At 41.9% G+C, this 26,065-nt stretch overlaps 1 protein-coding gene across 7 annotated transcripts in view; it reads right to left on the bottom strand.

The window, feature by feature from the left end:
* Positions 1-490: 490 nt before the first annotated feature.
* The window catches only part of CADM1 (cell adhesion molecule 1), a 152,231-nt gene continuing 126,656 nt past the window's right edge, over positions 491-26,065 (bottom strand). For 2 of the 7 annotated variants that reach the window (XM_035346182.1, XM_035346185.1), the window contains 4 exons: positions 21,539-21,571; positions 15,208-15,261; positions 4,440-4,571; positions 491-3,046 (listed from right to left, as the gene is read on the bottom strand). In XM_035346182.1, coding sequence (XP_035202073.1) covers positions 2,928-3,046; positions 4,440-4,571; positions 15,208-15,261; positions 21,539-21,571 — 338 coding nt within the window. In that variant the 3' untranslated portion in view covers positions 491-2,927. Of the gene's footprint in view, positions 3,047-4,439; positions 4,572-12,992; positions 13,074-15,207; positions 15,262-21,538; positions 21,572-26,065 lie in introns of all 7 variants that reach the window. The other 5 variants (XM_035346184.1, XM_035346187.1, XM_035346186.1 and 2 more) reach the window with 3 other exon arrangements.

Below are 26,065 nucleotides of genomic sequence, written 5' to 3'. Positions count from 1 at the left end.
GTTACTATTCCTTATATACTGAAAAAAAATCCCACTTCAACATTTGCTGACTTTGCTTTTACAGAATTTGCTAAGTTTCCAATGAAATGCTGCTTGGGTGAAGGAAAGGCACCGCACTAACTCTGTAACACTTCTCTTCTGCAAGGAGATTAACCGAGAACCACGGCGTGGTCCCTGCGGAAAGGGGAGCTGCAGGAGCAGTTCTGTGGATTTAGCAGTCTGGGAAAACGCATCAGCAATTTCTCAAAGGAGTAAACCTCTTGTAGAGAGCAAGGCTCCCTTCCCAGACTTGTGGCAGACACTGGAAGGGAGCATCAGCAAGGGTTTACGGGTCACCCCAGGGCTCCTGCCCAACATACCACGGGAGGTTTACCAACGCCGACCTTTTACACAGTGCTCCCTCTGGCTTGGACCGTCCCCGTCTTGCCCCCGCGCCTCTGCTGTGCAGCAGGAGATAAAGAGCGCAGAATGAGAAGTGAAGATAGTTTTGTAACATTAATTTTTTTTATTAAGAAGACAGATATTTTATAGTACTTCTTTTTCTTTGTAAAAATGGTATACATGAACCAATACAAAATGTGAATGGGAACATATGGATATGTATTTTCTTACATTGTAACATCTTCCATGGACACCTTAAAACAGAACTGGCCTAAGGGGAAAAAATAAAAAGGCTGGGTGAACAAAGAACAAGGTTGTTTAGCATCAGTCACGCATCCTTCATTTGTAATACTCCTTTAAACAAGTTTGTTCTTTCTCCACACTTAAAAATCCTAATGACCTAAAGCTGTACAAAGTAATACTCAACAATACATTTCAAACAGTGCACTGTATACTGAAGAAAAAATACATAAACCAATATACAACTAAAATTCTTAATTTCCTGTTTTTTTACTCTTTTTTCCAATGTGTGGGGCCGAAATTTTGCAATCTACCTGAGACGGAAAACACCAATCAAAACACATGAACCTGAGACATGTCAACATTTTAAGTCAAAGTTACATCGGTAACACTGCACTACTGTACACTTTCAAAACAAAGATGGGCTGTTCAAAAACAGGATGCCAATTCTGTGATCAATGAGTAAAAAAGCCCCCCCGAACTCTAACATGCTGAATGCTTCTCACCATGGTGTGATTTGGCAATGGTGCTGAAGGCTCAGAAAAGAGCTGCGCTCCACAAAATTTGCTCAGAAAAAAAGCTATTCCTGTGTTTCTTTTTCTCGTATAAAGGGGAAAGACAGACTACTGCTTGAGAATGGGCTTGTCTGCTTTCATGCCGTCCCATTCCCAACAGACTCCTGTGTCGTAATGGTTCTGCCAAAAACAATTAAAAACACACACAAAAATGATCCTCCCAAACACCTAAAAAAAAGTTGATGCTAAGATTAATGTTTCCCTTAAATAAATCAGCATACATGTTCCACATAAACACAGTAAAAAAAAGTATCTCTCAAAATCCAAGATTACTCACCAAAAACAAGTCAGCATATATAATTTTAAAACCGTCTTCTCATTGTGATTTGCTATCTGTCACAATTCTAATTTACCTAAATTCTTCTTTTTTACCTATGGCTTTATAAGTCAGTTAGCACACTAATTTTAATGCAAATTCCCACGTTTTACTTATCTGATAAAAAAGGCAGTTGTACCTGTCCAGTTGCTCCAGGTTTCGGATCTAACACATGCGGAAGGTGAGGCGTTTTCAGTCGCTGTGCCTCACGGCTGCTGCCGTGCAGGGACAGGGACAGGGGCGCGTGGCTGGCAGCTTTGAGGCAGGAGCAGGGGTGGGAGGCAGCCGGGCATCGGCCAGCACAGCCCGGCCCTGGCCGCCTGCACCCGGACCAGGCTGGGGGCCGGGAGCTCGCAGCTCCTGGAGGCCAAACGCACGCCTGAGCACCGGTCCCCGCTGCCTTCCCTGGCACAGCGCAAACAGAGGGGAAAAGAACACAGAAACTTGCTCGTTTGCAGCCTTCTGCTCCCCAGGGGGGCTCTTCCTTTTCTAGCAAATTAGGGAGAAGTCAGGCCAATCGGGACAGCGTGACAGAACGGTTTGCAACAAAACCAATCGGAGCAGAAATCCCACCTCTGCCCCTCCGCGGGCCAGATCCTGCCACCCTGGAGACACCTGGGCAGGAGGAGCCCTGGCTGGGAGTGGGGCACGGGCACACAGCTTGGGGTCACGCCGCGACACATCGGGCACGCGGACCCCCGTATCACGCTGCTCCACAGCCGGGCAGCGCGTTTTCTGGGTTGCAGGCTATTTTCTAGTCTCCACCATCTAAAGCATTTGAAACATGGGCAGCCACAAACAGGTTCTCATTGTTTGTTTATCCAAGCCTTTACGACAATAGAGAAAATGGAATATGGGTACACTGAATTGCAAACTATGAGATCTAAAATGTGCTGGTTCTCCTCCGATGAGACCGAGTTCCAAACAGAAAACAGTGAAGATAAAAAGAAAGAAAAATACCTTAAAAAGAAACCAACCTATTCCAAGGGGTCCCAGCAGGCAACTCCAGAAACAGAGGACAAAAGGGGAAACAAAGAACCACAGAAATCCGAAGGGAACTAACGCACAGAAGCCCCTCTTCTTCCCAGCCTCCCCCCAACCCAAACAAACAGAAATAAAACAAGGCACAGAATCTTCTGCAAATGACTTCACTAAACTAAATCCAAGCTGGACTTGGCCAAAAAAATAAAACCCAAACAAATTGAGGTGTCAAACAGCAGAGTGTACTTTAAGAAGAATATTTTTACACAGCAAATCCCGGACCCTCCCAGTCTCACAACTCTCCACCCATTTGCGTTTTTCTTTAAAAAAAAAGACACAAGCTGGTTGCAACTTCCAATATCACTGTCTCTTTAGCGTTTAAATAGGGCCAGTAACCGTCCACGGTTGGACACCTCATTGAAACCAAGGCTGCTCTAGATGAAGTACTCTTTCTTTTCTTCAGAGTTGTTTTGTCCTCCTTCTGCATTGATGATAGCTGTGTCTGCGTCGGCTGCATCGTCTGCTCCTTTGGCTTCATGAGTGAAGTATGTACCTGAAAACGAAGCGGTAAGGTCTGTGACATCGCGAGAGACCGACAAAGCCACGAGCAGGAGGGGAAATCAATGCCACAGGAAAGAAACGGAGCCTGAGAGCAGGTCCCACACAGCTGCAACTTGGGACTGTGCAGCTGTGATGTTACCACGGAGCACGACACCACAAACCCCACGGCATGGGGATGGAGGTTTCTCCAGTCCTGCCTGAGGCACCCAGACGTGCAACTCCTGCTTGCTTCAAGAGGAGCTGGGCATTTTTAACCTGCATTTCCCATGGACGTGCAAGGAGAGAGCACAGGAAAGCAGCGCCAGGGTGAGCAGTGGGGCTGATGCTGCCCCATGTCCCACCGCAGCGTTCCCTGCCACCAGCCGCAGGCTGGGCGGTCGCATCGCCACGCAGACGTGATGGTGTGCTGTTCTCTGTGGTGTCGTAGTGCAGAGAAGAAACTAGGTCACGCAGTGATTTTCCCCTTCAAATGTCAGTAAAATTGTGTTTTAAACACTTAAAGGAAAGGCATCTTTCATCTTCCCGTTCTCTCTCCCCTAATGTGCCTTAGTTGTTTTTTTTTTCTACTTTCTCCTCTCTTTGCATTATTCCTTCCATCCTGGCTGGGGTCTCAACCAGCTCATCATTATTCTGACAGCTTTCCCAAATCCACTAAATAAAAGCTGCTAGCAGTGGATCCTTTTGTGCAAACACCTGCACACAGGGACTGGAATGGTCACGTCACGGTGGGAGGGTTCGGCCTTACTCTGGAAGTTATAACAGGCTCCCAGGATGGACGGGACGTTTTACAACATAAACCACAAAACCAAGACGCTGGCATATACATACCAGCTCAGGTCAATTAGTAAGACTTCAGAACTTAGTTTTAGCCTGTGTATGGAGTACACCTAGAGCAACCAGCTGCGTTGGTGTAGCTCTGTCGTTACAGGCAGTAATTGCCCCCAGTGTCTGGGACAGGAACAGAAGGTACAAAGGTGATGGAGCTCATTGTGAAGAGCTCAGCATGCCTTGTGAAGCACAACGTGCAGCAGGCAGATGAGGAGCTGATGCTCAGGGAAGGCACCTTGCTGCCAGGCACCCTGCTGGTCCCAGTGCCACAGAGCCCTGCAAGGGGCAGCGCCTCCAGCAGCGCAGACACCTGCAGGCCTTAGCAATGGTAGGCTGGGTGAAGTCTACCTCCTGGCAAACCACTGTCCTGCTGCCCGAAGCCCCCGGTGCACAGAGCACCGTCTGCCTGCTCCAGCTTTCCGTGTTTTGCCATGTAAAAGGCCTTTCACAGAGACACTTCCAGGGCAGCCAGAGGGTCTCACATCAGATGGAACACCACAAGGGAAGTGACACGCGTACCAGATCCATTCATTTTTCAGTTTCAGTCTTTGTCTTACCTTTATGCCTTGCAAAATATCGCCCTAAAATGATGAGCAGGCAAAGCATGGCAAATACGACCACGGCCACAACACCACCGACGACTGCATGGTCCACGCTCCTTATTGACCCCTCCTCACCTGCACGAGAATCTGTTGAGATTAGAAGAGGAATAAGAATTCGGGACTTATTACGACACAATCTGAAGGTTTTGGCTGCAGCTGCCCTCAGGATTGGAAAAGCCACCCTTTTGCTTTCAAAAGGAAAAGGGATAAAGCATCGAGCTATCTAGACAGATGAGTTCAGGCAGAGGAGCAGGCAGGCTGCCCAAGGCTGAACTGATCTGGCCGATCAACTTGCAGGGGATCTTCCGCTATAAGCAGCAGCACTACTACTATGCATGTGGAAGACAGCTGGGATAGGAAAAGGGAGAGGAGAGGAGATGTGGAATTGTGTTGTTGGAAATTTCCCTAGAATACGCCCAAATTTCAATCCTCCTGGGGAGCGGGGGGGCGGGGGCACAGAGAATAGCAGTAGAATGCTATATGGAAATACAAATCATTAGCTTTAGAGAAAGATCATTAAACAAGTGCCCTGGTGACACATTTTAATATCAGCCCAAAAACCTCTACAACCCCAAAACAATCAACCAAGCTTTGTAAACGCGTTTACAGCCCTCTTCTCCCCCAACCCAAGAACTCAAAGATTACATAATTAAGCACAACCTTTTCTGTTCATTACAGTTCATGACCGTCCTAAGACGCAAAACTCTTAATCCAAACTATAAAAACCTCTTCAAAAGCAGACAGTAAGCAATAATTGTGCATTGCCTCCAACTGCTTTATTTTATTTATTAAACACCTCACCACGCAATTAGTTTTCTTTTATAAGCATCTCTCCCTTAGGATGCCGTCACTGGGAGAGGAATGACTTATTTGGCTGAGGAACAACTCTGAAATGAACCCAGAATGAGCTATGGCCATGTAAAAAGAATGTATAGCAGTGTAAACAATTTTAATTTAGGAACGCAGCTACATCAACCCTTGCTGCAATTCTAATGGCAACTGAGATTTATAACATAGTAAAAAACAATTATTCTCCCGTTGATTAATACATTAACATTTTGGAATGGAAGCTAAACCATTGTCTCTATTTATTTATTTATTTATTTTTTATTGAGTCAAGCACGACACCTCCATTAAAATGATTTACTAGCCAAACCTTACAATTTAAGCATAGCAGCAACAGAAACGGTAAAAATCTTTTAACTTTACATGATTTGTGAAGTCATATGTGAAGGATTTACCATTTAAATCTTTCACTACAAGAAGCACATGGCCTATAAATCTGCCCTGCATGCAGTTGCCCAGACACCTAAGAGAAATGCATTTTACTAGGAAGACTGAGAGTGCAAATTCAAGTCAATTTTTAAGAAAGATTTATCCCCGTCTCTCTCCAAAGAACAGAGCAAATCTCTGAAGCCTCCACCTCTAATAATATTTGAAGTTTATCGATCAAGCGTACAGACCCGTGACAGCTAAAGGTAATGGTGCTCTTTTGAGCTGAAACCTGATACAATGCTTTCAAGCAGGAGCCCAGGATTTACACTTTCTATCGATATTTCCAATTCTGTTCTAAGATTAAGTACTAAGGGATGTAAGTAAATAACTCGTGACTGAGACTGTATAGTACGCTTTAATTAAAACAATTTAAGAAAAAACCTTAAGAGCATTTCTTCAAGTAACTTTAAAAAGTAGCTGCTTTGGCATAGGCAGTGGGATGCCTGGGTTTAATTTTGCCAAGGTTTGGTGCATATTAAGGGAAAAAAAAACATACTACCTATTAGCACCACAATGCGAGAATTCCTTTCAGCAACTTATGTAACAAGCTAAACTAAGTGTGGCACAAAAAGATAGCACTGTAAATCAGAAGTGTTTGCTTCCACATCATCTAAAGTCAGGTCATTTAACTGTGGCAGGAGCACACCAGGGAAATCTGAAAGCACGTTAAAACCTGGTGTTCAGTAAAGTGCATACCAATGGCACACACATCATGGGCAAATTATTTTGTAGAAATTCATGATTAGAAAAAATGAGATACAAAAAGTGAAACATAAACTTCCCTCTTACATCATAATGACAAAGTGCACTCAAAGGACAAAACCTAATGGCAAAACAACCTATAAAATATCTTACTCTATTGAAAAGGCATACACACAGCTCTCTCAATGAGGAAAATTAACTGATCTTGAACTGTCGACAGTTCCACATCCAATGAAAATTACTGTCTTGGAAGTCAATTATTCCCAGCTTTCTGATGAAGAAAAATATCAGTAAGTATTTAAGAAAATGGTGCATGTCCTGGAACCACTATGCAAGGGTTTCTAGTTGCTGTGGCACAGTGCCAGAACAAGCTGCGTCTAAGAAAGTACTTTTTTTTTTCTTCTTTTTCTAAATAATCTTCAGTAGGAACAGACTGTATCATAAGCACTTCCCAGCATTTGCTGCTTTGGCAAGAAGCAGAATATCCCTGCTTGTTGATGGGAAAGATGCCCATGAAAGCACTGCAGCGTGCCAAGCAGACCGCCTCACTTGGGAAGAGACACCGTCGTCTGTCTGGAACAGCAGCTAGGGGAAAACCAGAGGACCAGGGTGTTCTAGGTAGCAAGCATTCAAACTGAAGTCTCCTTGTTGCAGCTTTGGACAAGTTGCTGCTGCAGACGTGCTGCACCCTGCTGTAGCAAGATGACAAACACGTCTGTTTGTCTGCACAGCCCCGCGTGCTGCCGGGCGCTGACCTCCCTGCTGCGCTGCGGCAGGCGCCGAGCACCAAGGTAGGCGAGGCTGCGCTGAAGGCAAGAGGGAAGCATCCCATGCTGCAGGACAGGTGTCTTGTTGGCCTTTGGAACAGCTGAGCAGAATAAATGCACCAAGTTAAGGCTCTATAATGTGTCTAGAGCAGGATTTTGCATCGAGGTGCATTTTTTTCTTAATCACTGCACCCACGAAACCTGAACACCACCAGCCTCAAGGCGGTTATACTGAATTTGCAGAGCTGCAGAGAATCGGGCCTTTGTTACTTGGAGTGCTGTGCTAAAGCCTTACGCTTGACAGATCCTTTGCAGTTTCTACTCAATTTGCAATTAAGTCAAGAGCAGGGAGTCAGCAATTCCTCGAGAAGGGACAGTTCCGGCCAGAAGAATTTATTAATTATGAGTTCTTCTACTGGGACATGCACAGCCATTTTCCTGAAGTATTGCTGTTAAAAACATGGCAAAGTGCAAACTGCAAGCTTATTTTATTAGGTACATTGCTAAATACCTTTGTCTTCAAGTTTACATACAAAGTAAAAATTAAATACATGCTGAGGATGTCTAGTGGCTGCAAACCATCTGATACCCAAGTCTGTAAGGCGGTTGACAGTGTACTTTTGACTTTAAAGATAACATATTTATGTTTATGTATTAATTATCAAAGTGAAAGGAATGGCTCTTCATCTCTAATTGCAAATGTGCTGGATGAAACAGGCTGGAGCTCTGTTTAAAAATAAATATGCCATATTTAGAGGCACTAAAACACTTGTACTTATCAAAATTAAATCCGCTTCCTGTCTTTTCTACGTTGCATCAACTTGTTCTCCAAATAAAATAGGTAAAAAATCAATTTTTTGAAAAGTGAAGCCTACTGTTGAAATGGAAGAAAACTATTGTTTTCTTCTTAAAAAGGAAATTAAGAACAAGATAGAAACTCTTAGCCCACATGCTCTGGGGCTTCCAGGGGTTTCTACTTCTTTGCTTTTGCTTTTTCAGGATAGTGCTTGCCATACAAGCACCTGCACCAAGTCAGAAGGTTGCCGCAGGAACTACTTGAAGCTTCAGGATAACACAGCCAGAAACTTTCACAGGTCCTGCAGGCAAGCTGGTTCCTTCGACCTTTGCTTCTGCAGTGTGTTTATGAGTGGGATTTTCCAGAAGACCTTGCCTGGTGGCAGTACCGTTTCTGTTTAGTTACTTAACTCTAAAGGTGATGATTTTTGTCAGCTTTCCTCCTCTTGTCCTTCCATCCTCACCTGGTTCAGCTGTCCCTCTTTCCTGGCCAAATTTGCACGCTGCTCTCCCACTACCCACTTTTAATATCAACTCACAAATAATCAACTGCCTTCTGTAATGCTGACCAGCCCCCTATCCCCACCAGAACCGCCACAAAAAAGAGCCTCTGAAGAACCTGAGAGACCAGGGTCTGCAGTGCCCACGGCAACGCCAGTGATGCCGACACCACCGTTAGACCTTTCCTGTGGCGAGGTGCTTTTCTTTCAACATCCCATCTAAGCCCTGTATACTTCAGTTCAGCCCCACGGTGCCTAGCACAGTGGCTGCTACCCACTGTGAACAAAGTTCTGCCTCTGAACGTGGAAGGCAAGACAAAGCTGGCGGCTGAGAGCTGCCCCTCGACAGACCCCATCTCCAGCAATCCTGGACCCCACTATAGGCAAATCGATCTGTGTGGCGCAAGCAACAGATCTGTTTAATTTTCTGTAAGCACCTCGCTTCAGAATGTTCTCACACGAGGTGGGAACACAGCCAGCCTTCCAATATGCTTGCTAACCCCTGTAACAGGGACGTAAGCCTGCAGCTGCTCCAGCCAGGCTTCGCAGACAGCAGCTGCTGCAGCAGGAGCCTGGCACCGAACCGCGCGCCCCCGGCCCAGCCCTTCCCCTGGCAGAGGGGCTCCGGGATAGAAGGGGGCTTACTCCAGCAGCAACGCTGGAGATGGGAATTATTTCATACTAAATAAGCGTCAGTAATTGGTGTCACTCAGTATTTCTCTGGTAATACTACGGAGCAGACAATAATTCTCCGAATTTCTACCAGGACAGACAAACTTGACCTTAAAAACTAGAATCTGCTTTGAAATGCTGTCTCCAGTTCACAAAATCTATTCCTGCTTCATATCTATGATTAAAAAAAAGAAATCACAACTTTATTACTGAAGAGGGAACAGACTAGATGGCAGGAACTGACAAAATGCCACATTATTTGCTAATCCTAATATGTTATTCTTCCTTAAGATTTGCTTCTCTCAGCACCAATTCAATTATAGATGCTACAAATCCTTCTGACATTTAATTCCCTCTTGTCAGAGAGTAGTAAATGTATACATGCAGAGCTTTCCCATTAAGATGTTAATATATATTGGAGCATGCTGGCCTTTAAATCGAATAGTCAGAATTTTTCTGCTATGGCTTTGTTTCTGTTTTGCTTGTGTTTTCTTGAGAGTGAGAGTGGTAGGAAGGGAGATACGCAGGAAGGGAAGAAACAAGTCGACATACAGACATTTGCAGCATGTTGGAAACAACATGCACAACTATTTTGCTACTCTGCAGCTACTCTACACCTCAGCTGAACCAAATTCTGTAGGGTGGTGTTTTGGATTATATCAAAGCACCTTAAAGGAAAACTGCAGTGATAATGGCACAGTCCACTAAGGACAACTTGATATACACAGAAAAAAAATCAATTTATTTATTTTTTTTTAAACTACTGTGTTGCTTCCCTTTCCAGAATAGTATGATTGTGTCCTGCATCAGGGGGATGCCATAATTTTATCTAATGTAGCACTGAACTTCTCTGCATGAGATGCAGCACAATATACAGCAGCAGAGAGCACTGTCGTCCCATTTAAAATTGTGGCCAGTAAGAAACTTTGGTAACTTTAAATTAATTTTTGTTTATTATTTTAACCAACTGCTACTTGAATCAACAAAATGAAATCATAGCACTTCAAAAAAAAAAAAAAAACTGAAGTTTTCCTTTAAACAGAAATGTAATTCATGAAACACTACACACAGAGAAAGTAAACACGCTTTTGGACTGGTTCCTATTTGACACCCTACTAACTCATGTAATTTAAAATTTTTAGAGTCCTGAGCCAATCCAATTAAACATGTAGCAGCACACCCACAGCAGACTCCAGGCTGCACAACTTCAGTTCACATTGCTCACCTTTTTCTTGGCTAAAGGACAAACCCACAACGGCCTCAGTTCTACCTCCTGGCAGGACAAAGGCGGATGACAAAAATGACAGCCATCAGCCCCAATAGCTGATCATGGCAAATGACTCAGGGAAGAGGTAACAAGGAACCCAAAGGAGATGTTTATGCTGCTAATTTCCCTTGTAAATGTTCTCAGCTGACATCCGTATTTTAAACCCACAGAATCTTAGTTGTTATGTATTTATTTTTGTGCAAGGGAAGACACTTTAAAATAAGTGTGTTAATGATTCTCAAATAGTTTTGCAGAAGTAATTGTTTAAAAATAGATCACTTACTGCAGCCTCAAGAGCATGAAAAAAGGCTGGCAGATTTTAATGGTAATATCCTAATAATGTGGGTTAAGCACCTACAGGAAGGTTTAGCATATGGAAGACTTTTCTCTTCCCAACCACTCCATAAAAAGGTTCCATTAAATTCTGTTTTTAATGAGGCTTTAAATATATATTTATATATTATATGCATACATGCACATTCACATGTATTCCTGCTCTTGCTTTTTATAAGTGGCAACATCTCAAGATTAAGAGAAAGAACTAGATCAGATCTGACGGACTCTACTAGCTAGTATTTTAAATATCAATTACATCAGCGTTAAAAGCTTTGGACCTACAATGAATGAATCACTTCATTGCTAAAGCCTGCAGAAGAGGTGAAAAACTCCCAAGTGACTTGACTTCAGTCTCACCAGCAGCACAGAAGGTCTGCGGGTCACCTCCAGCACAGAGCCAGTCGCTCATGTTTCCCACTAGCACAATTTCTGCTGTTATTACTGCTTTGAACAGTTTATCTCACTGTTTTCCCAGTGTGCTCCAGCACTGCTTCTGATTAAGGCTCCATTTCTTTAAATACCAGAGGCACGATAGAAGCAAGCTCCTGGAGATATAACCTATCCCACTTGGACTCAGGAAGCCGAGTATTTTGATCTAACTGTTTAATTTTGTGACATTTTGGGGGGTATCCCTGAACAGCTCTGAACTTGTTCTATGATTATTTGTGCTATAAAAGCAGAAAATTGATAGAGTTAGTCACCAACATATAGCACAGGCATTAATTTTGACATATTTGGATTTATTGCTGCACTCCCACAAGAATGTCTCTTTTATTTCTTGTTGAAAAATAATTTCAAGCTACTGATGTAGGACAACATGGGTTGAATTTGTGTGCACATATGTACATGTATACAATGTACATATAAATAGCTGCACTGCTTCCTAGATGCAATATCTGCATCACATTAGGGAAAAGAAAACCTAAATCAATGTCTTTCAAGAATTCCTAACTTATCAATCTTTTCTTCTTCCTGTTAAGTTTATGACACAATTAAAACACCAAAATGATGCAGGCTTCCACACTTCTCTACTGGACATGTTTTATGTGCAATGACCTTAAGTCACTCGTGTGCTTCTGAAATATTGATAAACCAACTATTCCTCTTTCCTAATAGGAAGAAAACTTAAAAGGAAGTTAGCACCAACATTTTGCCACTGAATTTTCTTTTGTTGAATAGCTGCTTAATCCTTTTGTCTAATGGAGTTTTTGACATCATGGAACATTACTAAAATTTGGGGTTGGCAGGCAGGGGTGCTGGTGGGCAGAGCAGGGGGAAGAACAGGCTGTCATTATTTCAGAAACACTTTAAAATCTTCATCTACAATCTGGGAGGACAGTAATCACTACCTGCATGACAGGACGAACAATAATATTATTCATTACTATAGTCCAGCATTAAGTGTGCTACCCCTACTCTAATTTATTGATGGACTGTTAAAGAGTAGTGTTAACCTGTTCGTCGTATTGTAATTGAATTTTGTCTAATTTATGCTAGAGAAATTCAAGGAGTTCATCCTTCTTCAATCAATAAGCTCCTCTTCAGTGACCCATTTCAAGATCGCTTCATAAAAAATAATGCATTTTGTTTTAATAAATTTAATCACTATGACAGGTGCTCAATGTTTATTGGTTGTTTCTTCAGACTTCTCTCTGCTAGAAAATGGAGCCACACTTACAATCAATAGTAATTGATTAATCAGCATCCCCCTTGAACAAAGGTGCTAATCAGGTTTTGATTAGTTAATCAAACCAGATGTAAAGGCTACACAGGTCTTTCTTGATTGTTCAATGTTTTACAAGATGTGTATCAACACTGCTGAGCAAAACAAGAAGACCAGAATGCACCTGAGGGGCCTGAAAATACTCAGGTATGGAATTAGATTAACTGGATTATTGCAATCATGGCACACAGCAGCATATATATTTATGTATGTGTTTGTGTGTGTATACATACATACACACTGATAGACAGCAGTTTGGACTGGTGACACACAGCACTGCAGGACACGTCTCTGTAACACCACCAGGTTGAAAAAGCGCTGCAGTAGAGTAAGAAGTCAATCTGTGCTGCAGAAGTGCAAGACAAACGGTCTCTGCACTGTTCTTCTATGTTAAGAACAAAAGGTCTGTGAGCGGTATGGACACACACAGCTCAACCAGCAAAAGTTAACACGACACTGGAAACTAGCTACCTGGATGCAAGGCAACAGACGCATTACTTAATTGTACAGTTGGCAGAGCCTCCGTTGAAGCATTTAGCAGGACACGAGTACCTGAAACGAACAGCACACTGAGCAAACACTGCAGCAGGACCAACACATTCAGTTTTACCACGTCTCAGCAGCGTGCCACCCCTCGGAGGGCTGAGCTGGAGCCTGGGCGCTGCAGGGCAGGCTCCAGTGCCTCGGGGGACAGAGGGGACGGAGCCGATCCCGGAGCGGAGGTGGGGGCAGCGCTTCCCACGGAGAGCTGGCTCAGCACTCACCTGTGCTACCCGTCTGACAGCTCAAATTTGCTGACACCAGTCCACAAACGGGATCCTGTGTCAGTTTCTCAGGAGTCTGGGCATGAGTTATGTGATGGAGGGCAGAGTTTTGGTCATAGCAGAGAACAGTGCAGGGCTGGTTCTCTATTTCCCAGTTATACTGGTAGGTTTGACTTGGTAGAGTCACCCTTTGGTCGTACACAACTTAGCAACAAGTGAAATTTTGAAATTCTTGGGAAAAAAAAATCAGTCGTCAAAACTGATGTTCCAAAATGGGTGTATGTTAGTGCACAAAGGGTGCTCGCTCACCTGCTTGGTATGGCCAGCAGGTGTGCTTGCACTGCTTTGTGGAAAATCTGAAGCAAATTTTGACTTACGTTTAAGATTCACAAAAAGAGAAAAGTTAAAGTATATTATCAGAGGGACATACTAGCCATTCAACACATCCACAACTTTCTGAGAAAAGAGAATGTGTCGCTGACTGCACTGCAAGGGTAACAGCAAAATTCAACAACGTCACCCCCCGCCGCCCCCCACAGTCAGTACTGTCACTTCTCAATGGCATGCTACACTTAACTTGTGCTGCTACCAAAAGCTGAGAAAGATTCACTTAAGGGAAAGACAGGACTGCTAGCAGACACCCATTTTGAGGAATTCCTTTGTGGAATTGTTTCCCGTTCTTCTGTTCATTCACCAAAATGTGTATTTTCTTTAAAAAATACAAATAAAAAAATAAAGCTTATCAGAGCAAAACAGTTACTTTCCATCCACACAGTGATATTTAACAGACACCTAGTGCTTCTTACCTATGAGATCTGGCCCAGGCCTGCAACAATAATTATTAGTATTGCTCAGGTGTTAGAATACATATCGAATTAATCAATCATTTCTAACCTCTTGGCCAAAGCATACCTATAGTAGCTTGCAGGAAGAGATGCTGCTGGTTTGATTGGGTTAAAGCATTTCACAGAAAATGATGAGGGCTCAGGGCTTTGGTTTCTGGTGTTAATTTTCGTTCACTTTGTAAACTGGTAAAGGGAATAACAGTGCTGGACCCAAACCCTCCTGGGCATGGCTCTTTGCGTGCTCCCTGAGGGCAGGGGCCCTGCAGGGACGGGCGGTGGGCACCGGGCTGGCTCCTGTGTGCCCCCAGCCTCCTGCAGGGAGCTGCAGAGATTGTCTGGGAAGCGGAGGCAAAAAAGGGGCTCATTTCCAAAAGTACTAAGGAAGCCTGTCAAACCACGAAGATCGGAGGTTTAGACTGTTATGAGCCTTGGTTTTGAATATACCAATTGCCCCAATTCACCCACTGAGGATGCTTTTACTTTTTCATCTGAATTCAAGCGAATTTGCAAGGACCAACTATAAAGACGGATTTATGCAACTTCCAGTTGCTTGTCGATAAAAAAAATGTCCAAATAATTGTTGTCTCAGGTAATAAAACAATCACCTCCTTTTGATCTCCCACCTGAAATTCTCCTTACAAAAATTTACCCAACAGCCTAGATGTAAAACTGGCTGCACTTGCTAAAGACAGTTTTGCACATTACAGCGTAGTTGTGTTTTACACATAAAATTTCAACTCAACCAAATTAGTGTTACGAAACTCTCCAAATTAGTGTTATGAAAATTACTGCAAGCAACTGAGGCCACAGTAGCTGGCACACAGCCTGAAAGGTGAACCCCACTGCTCTGAATGCGTCTCCCCCATTTTCACGTTTCACAACAGGGTGCCAATGCCCAAAAGAATGGGAGGCAAATCCCAACAGAAAACAGCGTGACTTCCAAGTTGCAGGACTGTGTGTGCAATTAATTGCCACACCATAGCGACTATACAATGCAAAATGGCCAAGACGCAGAAATCAAAGTGGAACCAGTATCTACATAGAAGAGCAGTGCTTTACCTAGGTGCTAGCCCTTACCTGAGAGATCCCCATAGTCCAGCTCCTCTGCGGAATTTGGCAACTGAGTAAAGCCTTACAAGTAAAAACAAACTCATTTTTCTTTGTATTTCTCAAGTGACAAAAACAACACACTTAAGAACTGAGGATGAATTTCTTGGGGGAAAAAATGAGTCAATCACTTGCCATCTTCTGCTGGTTTGAGCAGAGTAACTTGTATTTCAGAATTCCAATCATTTACTTTATTACTGACAGACTGGCAGAAACATTCCTCAGTCTACACTGTTAAACACACGAAACATGTAGGTGAATCAAAATCACTCATTCATAACAGCATGCAGAAACCCCCAGACTCAGTCTTTTACTCATCAAATAGGGACAATTTCCCAATTTATTCTGGTTTGATTTAGGTTATATATACATGTCAATGTAAATTTTTCTTCCAATTTTCCAGAGAAATTAAATATTTTTGGTAATGTTGACAAGCACATCAATTTATAAATTAAAGAATACTGTGGATCACATTTCAAAACTGTAAGGCATCTGTACTTGCAGACTGCAGGCTGTACCTTTTCTAAGAAAAAATCTGAAACTATTTTTTTTAATTTCCTAAATTTAGTGCATTTTTGGAAAAAGTATCTGTCCTCAGAGCTGATAAAACAGTTCGACAAGACAAACTCTTGTGACCACAAAAGGCAGACACTACTGCCATTTGGAAAACTGTCAGCAAAAGCTTGAAGATTGACAAAAACCCAGATGTTTTGGGGGGGAGAACTGAGAGCAGCAGCAATTCAGTGATCTGTTAATGCACCAAGCGGCAGCTAAATACACGCTCCGTGCTCACCCAGTTTCTGTAAAATGGATCCAGTGAACACTAATGGATGTCAATTTGAGTTCTGGGCTTATTTGTGGTACATGGTAAACCCTCTTCAAGTAAAGATTGGCCAAAAAAAAAAAAAAAAACCACCTAACGGAGCTTAAATATGTTCCTGGATAATGTTGGAGAACAGGCTCTTTGGAGCACAAAGAGAATTTACCTGCAAAATGCTGGCCTTGGAGGAACAGAAATACCCTCATCCCCCATCTACTTTTTACATTCTGGGGAGGAGGTAGCAACAGGGGGCTAGAGACGCATTTTTTGCTAGGGCAAAGGCTTTCATTTAAATAACAAAGATATTAATAAAGTATAGTCAATGTGCAGACTTGTCTCCTATTGGAAAGCCATAAGCAATACATATAGCTCATTAAAACAAAACTCTTTCAGTGATAGTGTTTAAAATATGTCACCTGGAATCTACAACCTGAATTATCTTCTAAAGCAAGAAGCCATTTAGATTAATAGCTAGGAATTTGGAAATCCACTATTGGATTTCAGGGAGTTTTTACGATAATATATAAAAAAATAATTACAGTTGACTCACAGAAGCATCGGACATGCAAATCTGTGCTCTGCAGCAGAGCCATTCAACTTTTCTCTCTCTAAAATTGCCCCTGTATAGTCTTCCCTTTCACTTACAAGGAACCACATTTTCTCAATAATGAAAAAGGGCAATGTTACATTTTTAATGAAGCAAAAAAATCTTTTTCAAAAGAAAATTTAACAATTCAACAATTCGTTTACTACCTGCACCTGGTATACTTAAAAATGCCACCGAACAGTACTAAAATGTGTTGTGAGGCATTTTAAATGTGGTAAATTACTTCTTGATTTTTCTCATTAAACTTTCATATCAGCGATTAAAGTCCCTTCTTTTCATGTCTGATCAGAATGTATTCAAAGTCTGCTGCAACTTCTTTTAAATAAATGAAAGCTAACTTTTCACTCAGATACAATTTCCCTGTCAAATAATAAATCTTAAAAGTGTGCAACCAGCAAGCTGAGTTGCGTATCCTGAAGCCTGATACAGGTGTTTAGACAATTAAATGAGCACACCATTTATTTACAGGTTTATTGACAGAGTAATACTTTGAACTTCTTCATAGGTTACCTCCAATTTTTCAGCAAAATATAATTTATCTTTTGTAACAAACTGTAAATAACCAATTACAGATTCCGTTTTATGTTGCGTATTCTACAAGGCTGAACAGAAATCTTAACATGTGCATGGATCTTTGTGATGTTTTATTCAATTGCCCCAAGGATTAGGTCTGGAAAATATATTTATAAATGTATTTACTATTAGTAGCACTTTTAAGTAGGGCATTTTTAAAAAGGAAAAAAGGCAGTTGGACAGACAGGGCTGCTTGATAATGCTAATACAGAAAGCACTGAGGCTTTTTTTTCCTTGTATGCTGTTTAATTTGGCAAGATTTGTAAGCTGACTAGTGCTCTGGCATGGCTGAGCTTTTGGCTTCAGACCCATTTTCAGAGACTGAGCACAACTGGAAAAAGCAACAAGAGCTTAACACAGAAGTGTTAAATATTCATTTACAAAACCTTGCTAAGACCAAAAATTCATATTGGCCTTCAGGAAGTATTTCCAGATTAGAAAATAATTTATCTGCTCTATTATGGACAATGTATTTTCTTGCAACTCTTCACTCTTTCTTGGGATGTTTTCTTAACATGAACCTTCGCTCCAGACTTCCTGCTTTGCCAGCTTCAGAAGAGATTTTTTACACCCTATCTTCTAATTAACGTTAGCAGAAGTTCTGCCTTTCCTAAAACAGCAGCACCTTCCTTCTGCCTCGGGAAGGGAGCTGAAGGCACCCTGCGGTACCCCAGTACGGAGGCAGAGCCTGCTGCTGGGAGGAATCGCCAGCTGCTGGTCCCTTTGGTGTGTGCACCCAGGTGCCCAAAGACATACATGCATAACACATGTAGCAGACGTAACGCATGGCAATGGGCATTGTCCATGTGATTTAAAAATCATTAAGAAGCTTGTTTAAGCTCTTAGCTTACCATGGGGTGGGGTCAAATTTTGGGGGAAAAACATAAAATTTGTTACTTTTGCTGTAGCAAAAGAACATCGTGTATGAGGTCATGGCTGTTTTTACATGTTCTACTGGTACAGGAGGCAAAAAGCGAGCTTGGTAATCTCACACAAAAACTTTCTCAAAGGGCCCCTGCAGGGCTGTGTTCCTTAGAAAGCTGTGGAGCCAGCACATTTAAGAAATCAAAAATTTGCATTCTGATAGGGGGTGGAGGGGTACGGGAGAGAAGAAAGAAAATGGGAAAAAACATTTTCCAAGTTCAGTGGTGGCAGACTTCCAGAGCCAGTGCTGCCACAGCTGCACCAACGTGTGCCCTCATTTTGACTGTGTGCAGGCAGGGAACTGCAATTTCAAAACGCACCAGTGCTTCAGCCCCACTGGCTCCCTGACACATGAAGTGCAAAAGAGAAGGGAAGGAGGGTTTAAGTTCAGTAAACCCAGTGTAGTGCAGTGCAGCAGAAGCACAAGCCTTCCTGCCGGCCATGACCATGCTGTTATTGGAGTTCTGGCAATGAACAGTGCAGAGAAAGGAGACAGTGCATCAGAAAATTTACAGTTAAACTCTCATTTTTAAACAAAAGAGTTAACAATGTTCGTGCTTTAAGTCACTCATGCATTGCTGCTGTTAACTCCATTCCGTAAGAAAACAGGAATGGCAGGGGTTTTGCTACCGCTTTTACATGCATACACATACAGGACTCCTTTTCCCCCCAGTCCTCTAGGATACACTCCAAAAAATTAAATTACTCAAAAATCCTTTCCCAGATTGAAGTATTGTGCTGGTTCCACACTAGCCTTACATTTCATTTTCTTTGCTATCAATCTCTTTTTTGGGTTTGGTTTGTTGGTTGTTTTTTGTTTGTTTGTTTTGTTTTGGTTTTGGTTTATTATTTTTTCTTCCCCCAATTCATTTGAAATCGTTTTTGGAGAAAATCCATTTGGCTTTAGTTCATGCCCATGCATTTCTAGTCATTCACATACATGCTCACTCCGATTGGACATTGGTAAGAACAAATGGCCAACGTACATAAACACCTGGTATACTCCATACACACTCCAGCAATACAAGCTTGGAAAGAAACCCCAGAGTCTTCGTAGGAAAAGAACCCAAAAGGGCAAACACAGTGGAGTTCAGTACAAAACAAGTTGATTTTTAAGGCAGAAAAGTCTGTCAAAACTAATTTGACTAGGTTTACTTGTCATTTCAGTTGTCAATCTTACTGCAGCTGCATTCCTCCCCCACAGAGGTTAAAATATTCAGAGGCCTTCCTTGCATTAAAAACATGCTTTCTATGGCTTTCCCTGACACAAAGATGGAAAGATTCCACAAGATGGCAACCATCAGGAATTGCACTGAAGAATCAGACCAGGGCGACCTGGCTGCGATGCTGTGTCTCCCCTGTCTGGTGCAAGAGCTTCCTGGCCCGACCTCAGGGAGAATCAGATTCTCCCGGGCTTTTCCCCAGAGCAGCCCCAGTTATCCACAGATTAAGGGGACTTCTGTGTCAGAAAAGGCTTCCCGAGACATACAGAAACGATGTCAGAAGTCAGGCTAATATTAGAACCGTCCGACCCTTCCCACATTTAGGAATCAACCCCTGTACATGTGGATTTCTAGTGCTGAAAAAAACAGATGTGAATTTGTACCATTTTCTGATAGTGCAGTCCTCTTTGTTATTTTACCTGAATGTTCTGCCTTAGCAAATCCTGGCACCAAAGGCAGGGTTATCTCAGCTGAACTGAAGCACGGCGATGGTGAGCACCCTGTGCCCACGGCGCCCACCTTTCAGCGTGGCACTGCAAGGGCTGCCCAAAAGCTGATGGAAGCAAACCACCTGCGTGGCCCCGAGGGGCTGGGAAGAGCACCTCCAGCTGATTTAACTGACAGGATTGTGGCAGCACAGCAGGATCTCAGGGGCTTCTCAAGTTTCACTACTGGGCTAAGCGCTTTAGTAGCTCAACCACCTTTAATTTCTATTGGCATGGAAAACAGTCTCACCTACATGAAAAATGCTAAATTGTTTATCTATATTTTCCTGTAACATCAATTAACTAAAGCTAACATGCCCTTTTTTAAGCTGTTATTTAATTCAACTATGCTACCATGTTCATTGTCTTTCACTGCCTTTAAACCCCTCAGGACTTTCCCCAGGGGTGATGATTAGGTGATTAATGTTTTTGCCTTCGTCTGACTTTCACAGGCATTAGTGTAGAGCGTGATGAGATGCCACTTGGGACTTTTATTACCTTGCCATGACTTCCATGGCAGTAGCTACAAACTTACTGATGTTGAATCTTGACGTTATACAAAATGTCCATGGGGCCATCAGCAACGTATAGAAAACAGAAGTATGTCTGAATGCCTTGAAGTTTTACATGAAGTGGAAAAATGCATCCACGTAGGTAAATCGGAAAAACTGCTCTTCCCTTGATTTGGTAGGGGCAGAGCTGTTTAACCCCAACTTTACTCAGTCCTCCATCTGCCTATATTACCAAAGCTGTGCTTTGTTGGGAGAAAGCAAGAAAAAAAAGATAGTTTGGCACTACAGACTTCTGGCTTATATAATTTCATACCAATAAGAAAAACAGTTGATTTATCAAACTTAAAAAAACTAAAATAGCAAATTCAAACATGGATTAGTCTTAATTAGAATTGTCAGAGGTTTTGATTCTTCAGCTGAAAAGCAAGCTTGTGCCAAAAAACTGTATGCTCAACTTTCAGTCTGAAGTGACTATTTAAGATTGCTTTAAAAATGTAGGAAGCTAAGGAAGCTGTCAAGCTGTTAGCTAGACTTCCTTGAGCAGATGAGAAGGGTTAGTTTGCTAGACTGCTATGCTGATAAGAAAGTGTTGCTATTTGTTTTTAAAATCTCCTTCTGCAGTGTAATAATGAAAACTTCCCTTCTGACCTCTGAGGCAAGGGGCTTGTCTGCCGAATGCCTGCAGAATACCAAGCATGACGCTCGACTCTGGTGCACCTGCTGGAGGCCACCTTTTATAAACTTGAAATTAAAAAAAAAAAGCTGAAAATTTGATGCACCTCTTAAAAAATTAAATTTGAATTCATATTTTCACAAGCCAGATTTCTTTTTAATGTTTGAAATGATTACTCCAGTAATCGAGATTGCTGAATAAATTATTTGCTTCCTTTGCGCTCCTCTTACACGTCATTTCTCCTGGATTTTGGGAATCGGTGCTGGCCTGGAACTGCAACAACTGGCTACGAAACTCACAACTGAAATGACAAGACTAGACAGACTTTCAAGTCTTAAAAACTATGTTATATTTATGAGATCAGTCCACTTGAAACATGGTTTTCCCTTGAAGACTGCATTTTCCTTTTTTTCTTCCCCTTCCCAGGCTTGTCTTGCCACTCAGCAGTGCTGAGAAATAAGATAAACAGGAATGTGATACCAACCGTGAACTGCTGGTTCTGTCGTCGCCGTTGTGTCTACACACGGGAACAGAGGATTGGAGGAAGGGAAGAAACAGGAGGAACAGCATGCAAAAAAAGGGAAAATGGAAAAAATGGAACAGATAATATATGAGCAAGCTTTCAAAGAACATTGCGTGACAAGCAATAATAAAATGAAAGGCAAAAAGCATTTGAAGTGAGTTGCACTGTTTAGAAGACATGCCTCGAGTTCAAAAGCTATGAGCCTGAGGAAAACAGTAAATTTTTATTATTTTTTTTTTCTCCAGGACCTTGCCAGAACAATTACTGGTGGTTGCAAAGTCATGGGAACATGAGATGGGAAGAACACCAAGACCAACTCTTCTGTTGGTAAGTACCAAAACAGAAGCTCAGGACCAGCACACAGAGCTCCAGCACACAGAGCTGCTGCTTAGAAAATATTTTTGTTTTTTACACATTTAAACATTGCCTTCACCAAAATGCTCCCTCCAGCATCCAGTACCTGATCACCTGGCAGGACACAGTGTTTCAGTTTCTTCTCCTTCACAGTGTAACCCCTGAGTCCAGACCATTTTTAGAGTTGGCAAACAAATGATAAATCTCATTGCACACTAACTGCATACATGGCCTTTTTGCCTTCCTTATGCTGAACCACACACCCCCAAGCTGCAACTCTTTTCAGTGAAAAAAAGTTGTTCTAGTATGGACAAATGCAAGTAGATATTCCCAGTCCCTCTGATGTGAAACACGTCCTGAATTCTGGAGCTGAGTTTCACTGGGTCACACCCTCCAACTTTTTTTTTTTTTTTTTTTTGGTCAAGAGTTATTTATATTGTATTAATTTTTTGGGGGGTGGTTGTTGGTATGAAGCTGACTTTACTCCACTGACATTGCATGCCATGGGAAATTTCTTGGAGTTGCCCACTCAGTTTAATCTTTTCAAAGGTGTTTGGGATGTGCAATTCTACACTGACCCAAAGTCACAGGCTTTTCTCGACAATTCCATTCTGACAGTGCACTATGCTATTTCAGATACCATTGGGTCTGAATCACATGTCATTCATGTTATCTAGAGTCCCATTATTTAGATAATGAGAAACTCAACTCTCACCTGGTTCTACATATCCTCCTCCTGTTTGCTAGGACGTACCAGTTGCTCTTGTGAGACCGAGTTGTTGGCTGCTTACTGTAATAGTCTGGCTCTTCAGAATATAACCATAATTTTGTGAATACCTATCAACACTCTTAAACTGACAGTAAAGCCCAGATGCGGTCATTCACAGCAAAGACAGGGCTTCACAGAACTCAGCTTGGTTTGATGCAGGCAATGTTTAAATGAAGCACTCTACCACATGTTTTGTGAACTAGCCTGGAACTTCAGTTTTGTAGCAACAATGGACAATTCACATTGATGTTTCTGCTAATTAACTGCTGTCCGGAGAACCCTAGGAAGGGTAGCCTTCCTGCACATTCATAAAAAGCAGTGGAAAAGTGAGGACCCATTCCTTTTTAATTTAGCTGAGGACAGCCCTAGTCTGGTTTTCTGAAGCACCAATGAGGACAAGAATCATACAAAGAATACACAATGCTTACAGATACAAGGTCTACATGCTTTAATTATAAAAGCAAAACAAATAAACCCTGCACAATTTAACAAACTACACCAAAATTTGCATAACAGATTATCAAGCTGTCATTAGCCTGCTTCCACTGCCAACATATACTGTTCTCATCTTGGCAATCAAATCTAACACACACTTAAATATGCTAGCATTTGTTCTCCTGCTGGGAACTCTGGTGGAGGCTGCAAGGGAAGCCTTCCAAAGCACAGATGAGAACAAGATTGGGACTCTTCTTTGTTTCTGAGTAGCAATCCCTCAAATAATGCCTCATTTAAACCAAGCAAATGGTGAAGGGGAAAATGGTGGTGAAGGTGAGAGGGGAAGTTGTGTTTAGAAAGGATTATAAAACTGGGTATTAATTCCTGAGATAGCATCTTGGCATCTATAAATAGTCTCAATTTACTGTCTTCCTGAAATAAAAAAAAAAGTTATGTCAGCTTTTACACTAAATAGAAAATCTGCTGAAAGCAAACTCGTATTCACGTGCTGGAAGAGATATTAGTCAAGAAACAGTGCAAACTGGACAGTGCATCTCGCTTCCCCATCTGGGGACAGAGACCAACAGGTTACAAAAAATAAAGTTCTCAAGCAGTTGTAAGTGCGAACAAATATCCAAGTCAAACAACATGTTGGCTGCAGCTGGAATGACAAAGTTATGATTAGCAAATGGTTTGGATGATTGCAATAGGAAACACAGACCAGTTAAAGTTTAGAATGAGCTGTCTGGAAATCCAGTTCAATCCCAGAGTCTTCTTTGAGAAGGATTGTAAATACACAGTGCTCCGAAGAGGAATAATCTCACATTAAAATAAAGCAACGGATACACCCCAACACACACACACACTACTACAGCAGTCGCATTACAAAGGAGAGAAAAATTGCCATCATTGCTTTGGTATGAAATTAATGAATGTATGTAGAACTGTGCATACGCCAAGCTCCATCGCTGTTCTGCCTTACGTAAGGAGGAATATCCCAGGCCCTGCAATGTTGCTGCTAAGACAACCCAGAATTTTAAGACATATTGGCTAACTTTAAATCTTTTTTTTTTTTTTTAAGAATAACTATCTTTATATGCCAGACCAGACATACAGAACTCCAGCAATCAGACTTCTGCCCCGGACCCTAGACGAAAAATCATCTCCCCTCTCCTCATGTATGGAGTGACAAGGAAGTACTTGATATGTTTCTGACTTAACAAAGGTTTAGCAAAGCCAGTGAAAGACTTGGCCATCACCAAAAAGCACCGTTCTGGTCGTGAGTGACAGGTGTGAACTGCAGTCACACAGCCGCACAAAGCTGATGCATATCATTTCAAATGAGTTGGTGCTGAACCAGGGCTGTTTTACAAGATGTGGCAAAGCAGAGAGGATGAAGAAAAGCATAGAAACAAAGAAGCTCCATGTGGCACTTTTGACCTTAAGATGAAGATGAAACAGACAAGGCTTCTTTTCCTGATTTCAGTCAGGAATACTCAACAAAAGTTGCTCTATGTAGAGGTATAACCAATGTAACGGTCTTTCAAAATCTACCTGTATGTAAGTTCACTAGAGGACTGATTCATAATTAAACAGGGGAGCCAAAATAGAACTATTGGCCTCCATAAAGCTCCACTTTTCACTTAATAATGATTTCTTTTTAGTATGAGTGGTAAGAACAGACTTTACCATGGCCAGCTCTCGAACGAGGACAGTACCATACATTGTGCTGTGATACACATGGTGGCATCTGCCAACACCCACCTTTTACGCATTCACCCCTTTGTTAAGTAGCTACACAGCCACACACACACATGCATACATTTATGAAATTACTGCACGAAAGCATCTGGGCAACATTTAGTTGAGTTACAAGTTCCACTGTTATGCCTTCTAATTCTTTCAAATGGATTGTCTCCAACTTAAAACTGTTGGCTGAGTGTGACAGACTGGGCCTTTAAACCAGTCCGTAATTAGTCCACAGCCTTGAACAGAATGAGCACGATGGAGAAAATTAAAACCCTAGTAGCTAAATTAAATTCACCAACTTGAATGCTTATTTTCTTTCTTCAATTGAACTGCAGTGCTACAGCCTTAGAGAAACACACTGATACATTGGAGCTTAACAACACAGCTAATGCAAAGAGCATTATAGCAGCACCTACTCAAAATAACAGCAAAACACACACTTCATATAAAGCTTTTTTTTTTTTTTTTTTTTTTTTTTTTTACCACTTTCAATAGATATTAATAATTATGAGTACCTACTTGATACTTGACCACTGACTTGGGGAGCTCTTATTCTTTCTGATTTTCTAGACTACTTCACATTTAGTTACCAGGACATGCACAGATCCCTTCACAGTGCTGTTTTCACAGCAACCTTAGGTATCAGTGTTCTGTATTATAAACAGAAGATTTCTACTTTATTTCAAACCTTAAAGGCAAATAACAAAAGACACCCTAATTTCCACTGACCTGTAACACATGCTAGATATTAACAGTCATGTTACATTTCAACTACATTGTGAGACAGTTGTCTGAGGGGCTAAAGAGCTTAAAAATCCCCAGAAAGTGAAAAGCTGCAGCAGTCCTTCCTGTCTCCAAATATTCCTCAGAAGGATGGATGAAAATGTACTGTGCATTATGATCCTATATGACGGACCTCTGTAAAGTGATTCCAGCTTGCGCTGAAAGCTTTTGTGTATGGGCATGTTACAATGCACCCCAGAGACAATTTGATTTGCAGAGCAGATGTTTCACAAAAATAATCACAATCTGTATAGAAGCTGTGTGTGACAAGAACAAAAATATTCCTAAATCAGTACTGCAGCTCAGGCTATGCCTTCCTATGTTTTTCCAGCAAGCTCTAAAAGGATTTTTTAAATTTAAATCCTGACCTCCTGAATATAGTGTAAAGGACCTTTACA

This window comes from Oxyura jamaicensis, chromosome 24 (assembly GCF_011077185.1).
Source record: "Oxyura jamaicensis isolate SHBP4307 breed ruddy duck chromosome 24, BPBGC_Ojam_1.0, whole genome shotgun sequence".
Classification (NCBI taxonomy): Eukaryota; Metazoa; Chordata; class Aves; order Anseriformes; family Anatidae; genus Oxyura; species Oxyura jamaicensis.
Note: the sequence above shows the minus strand (reverse complement) of the source record. Positions and strands in the feature narration are given on the sequence as shown.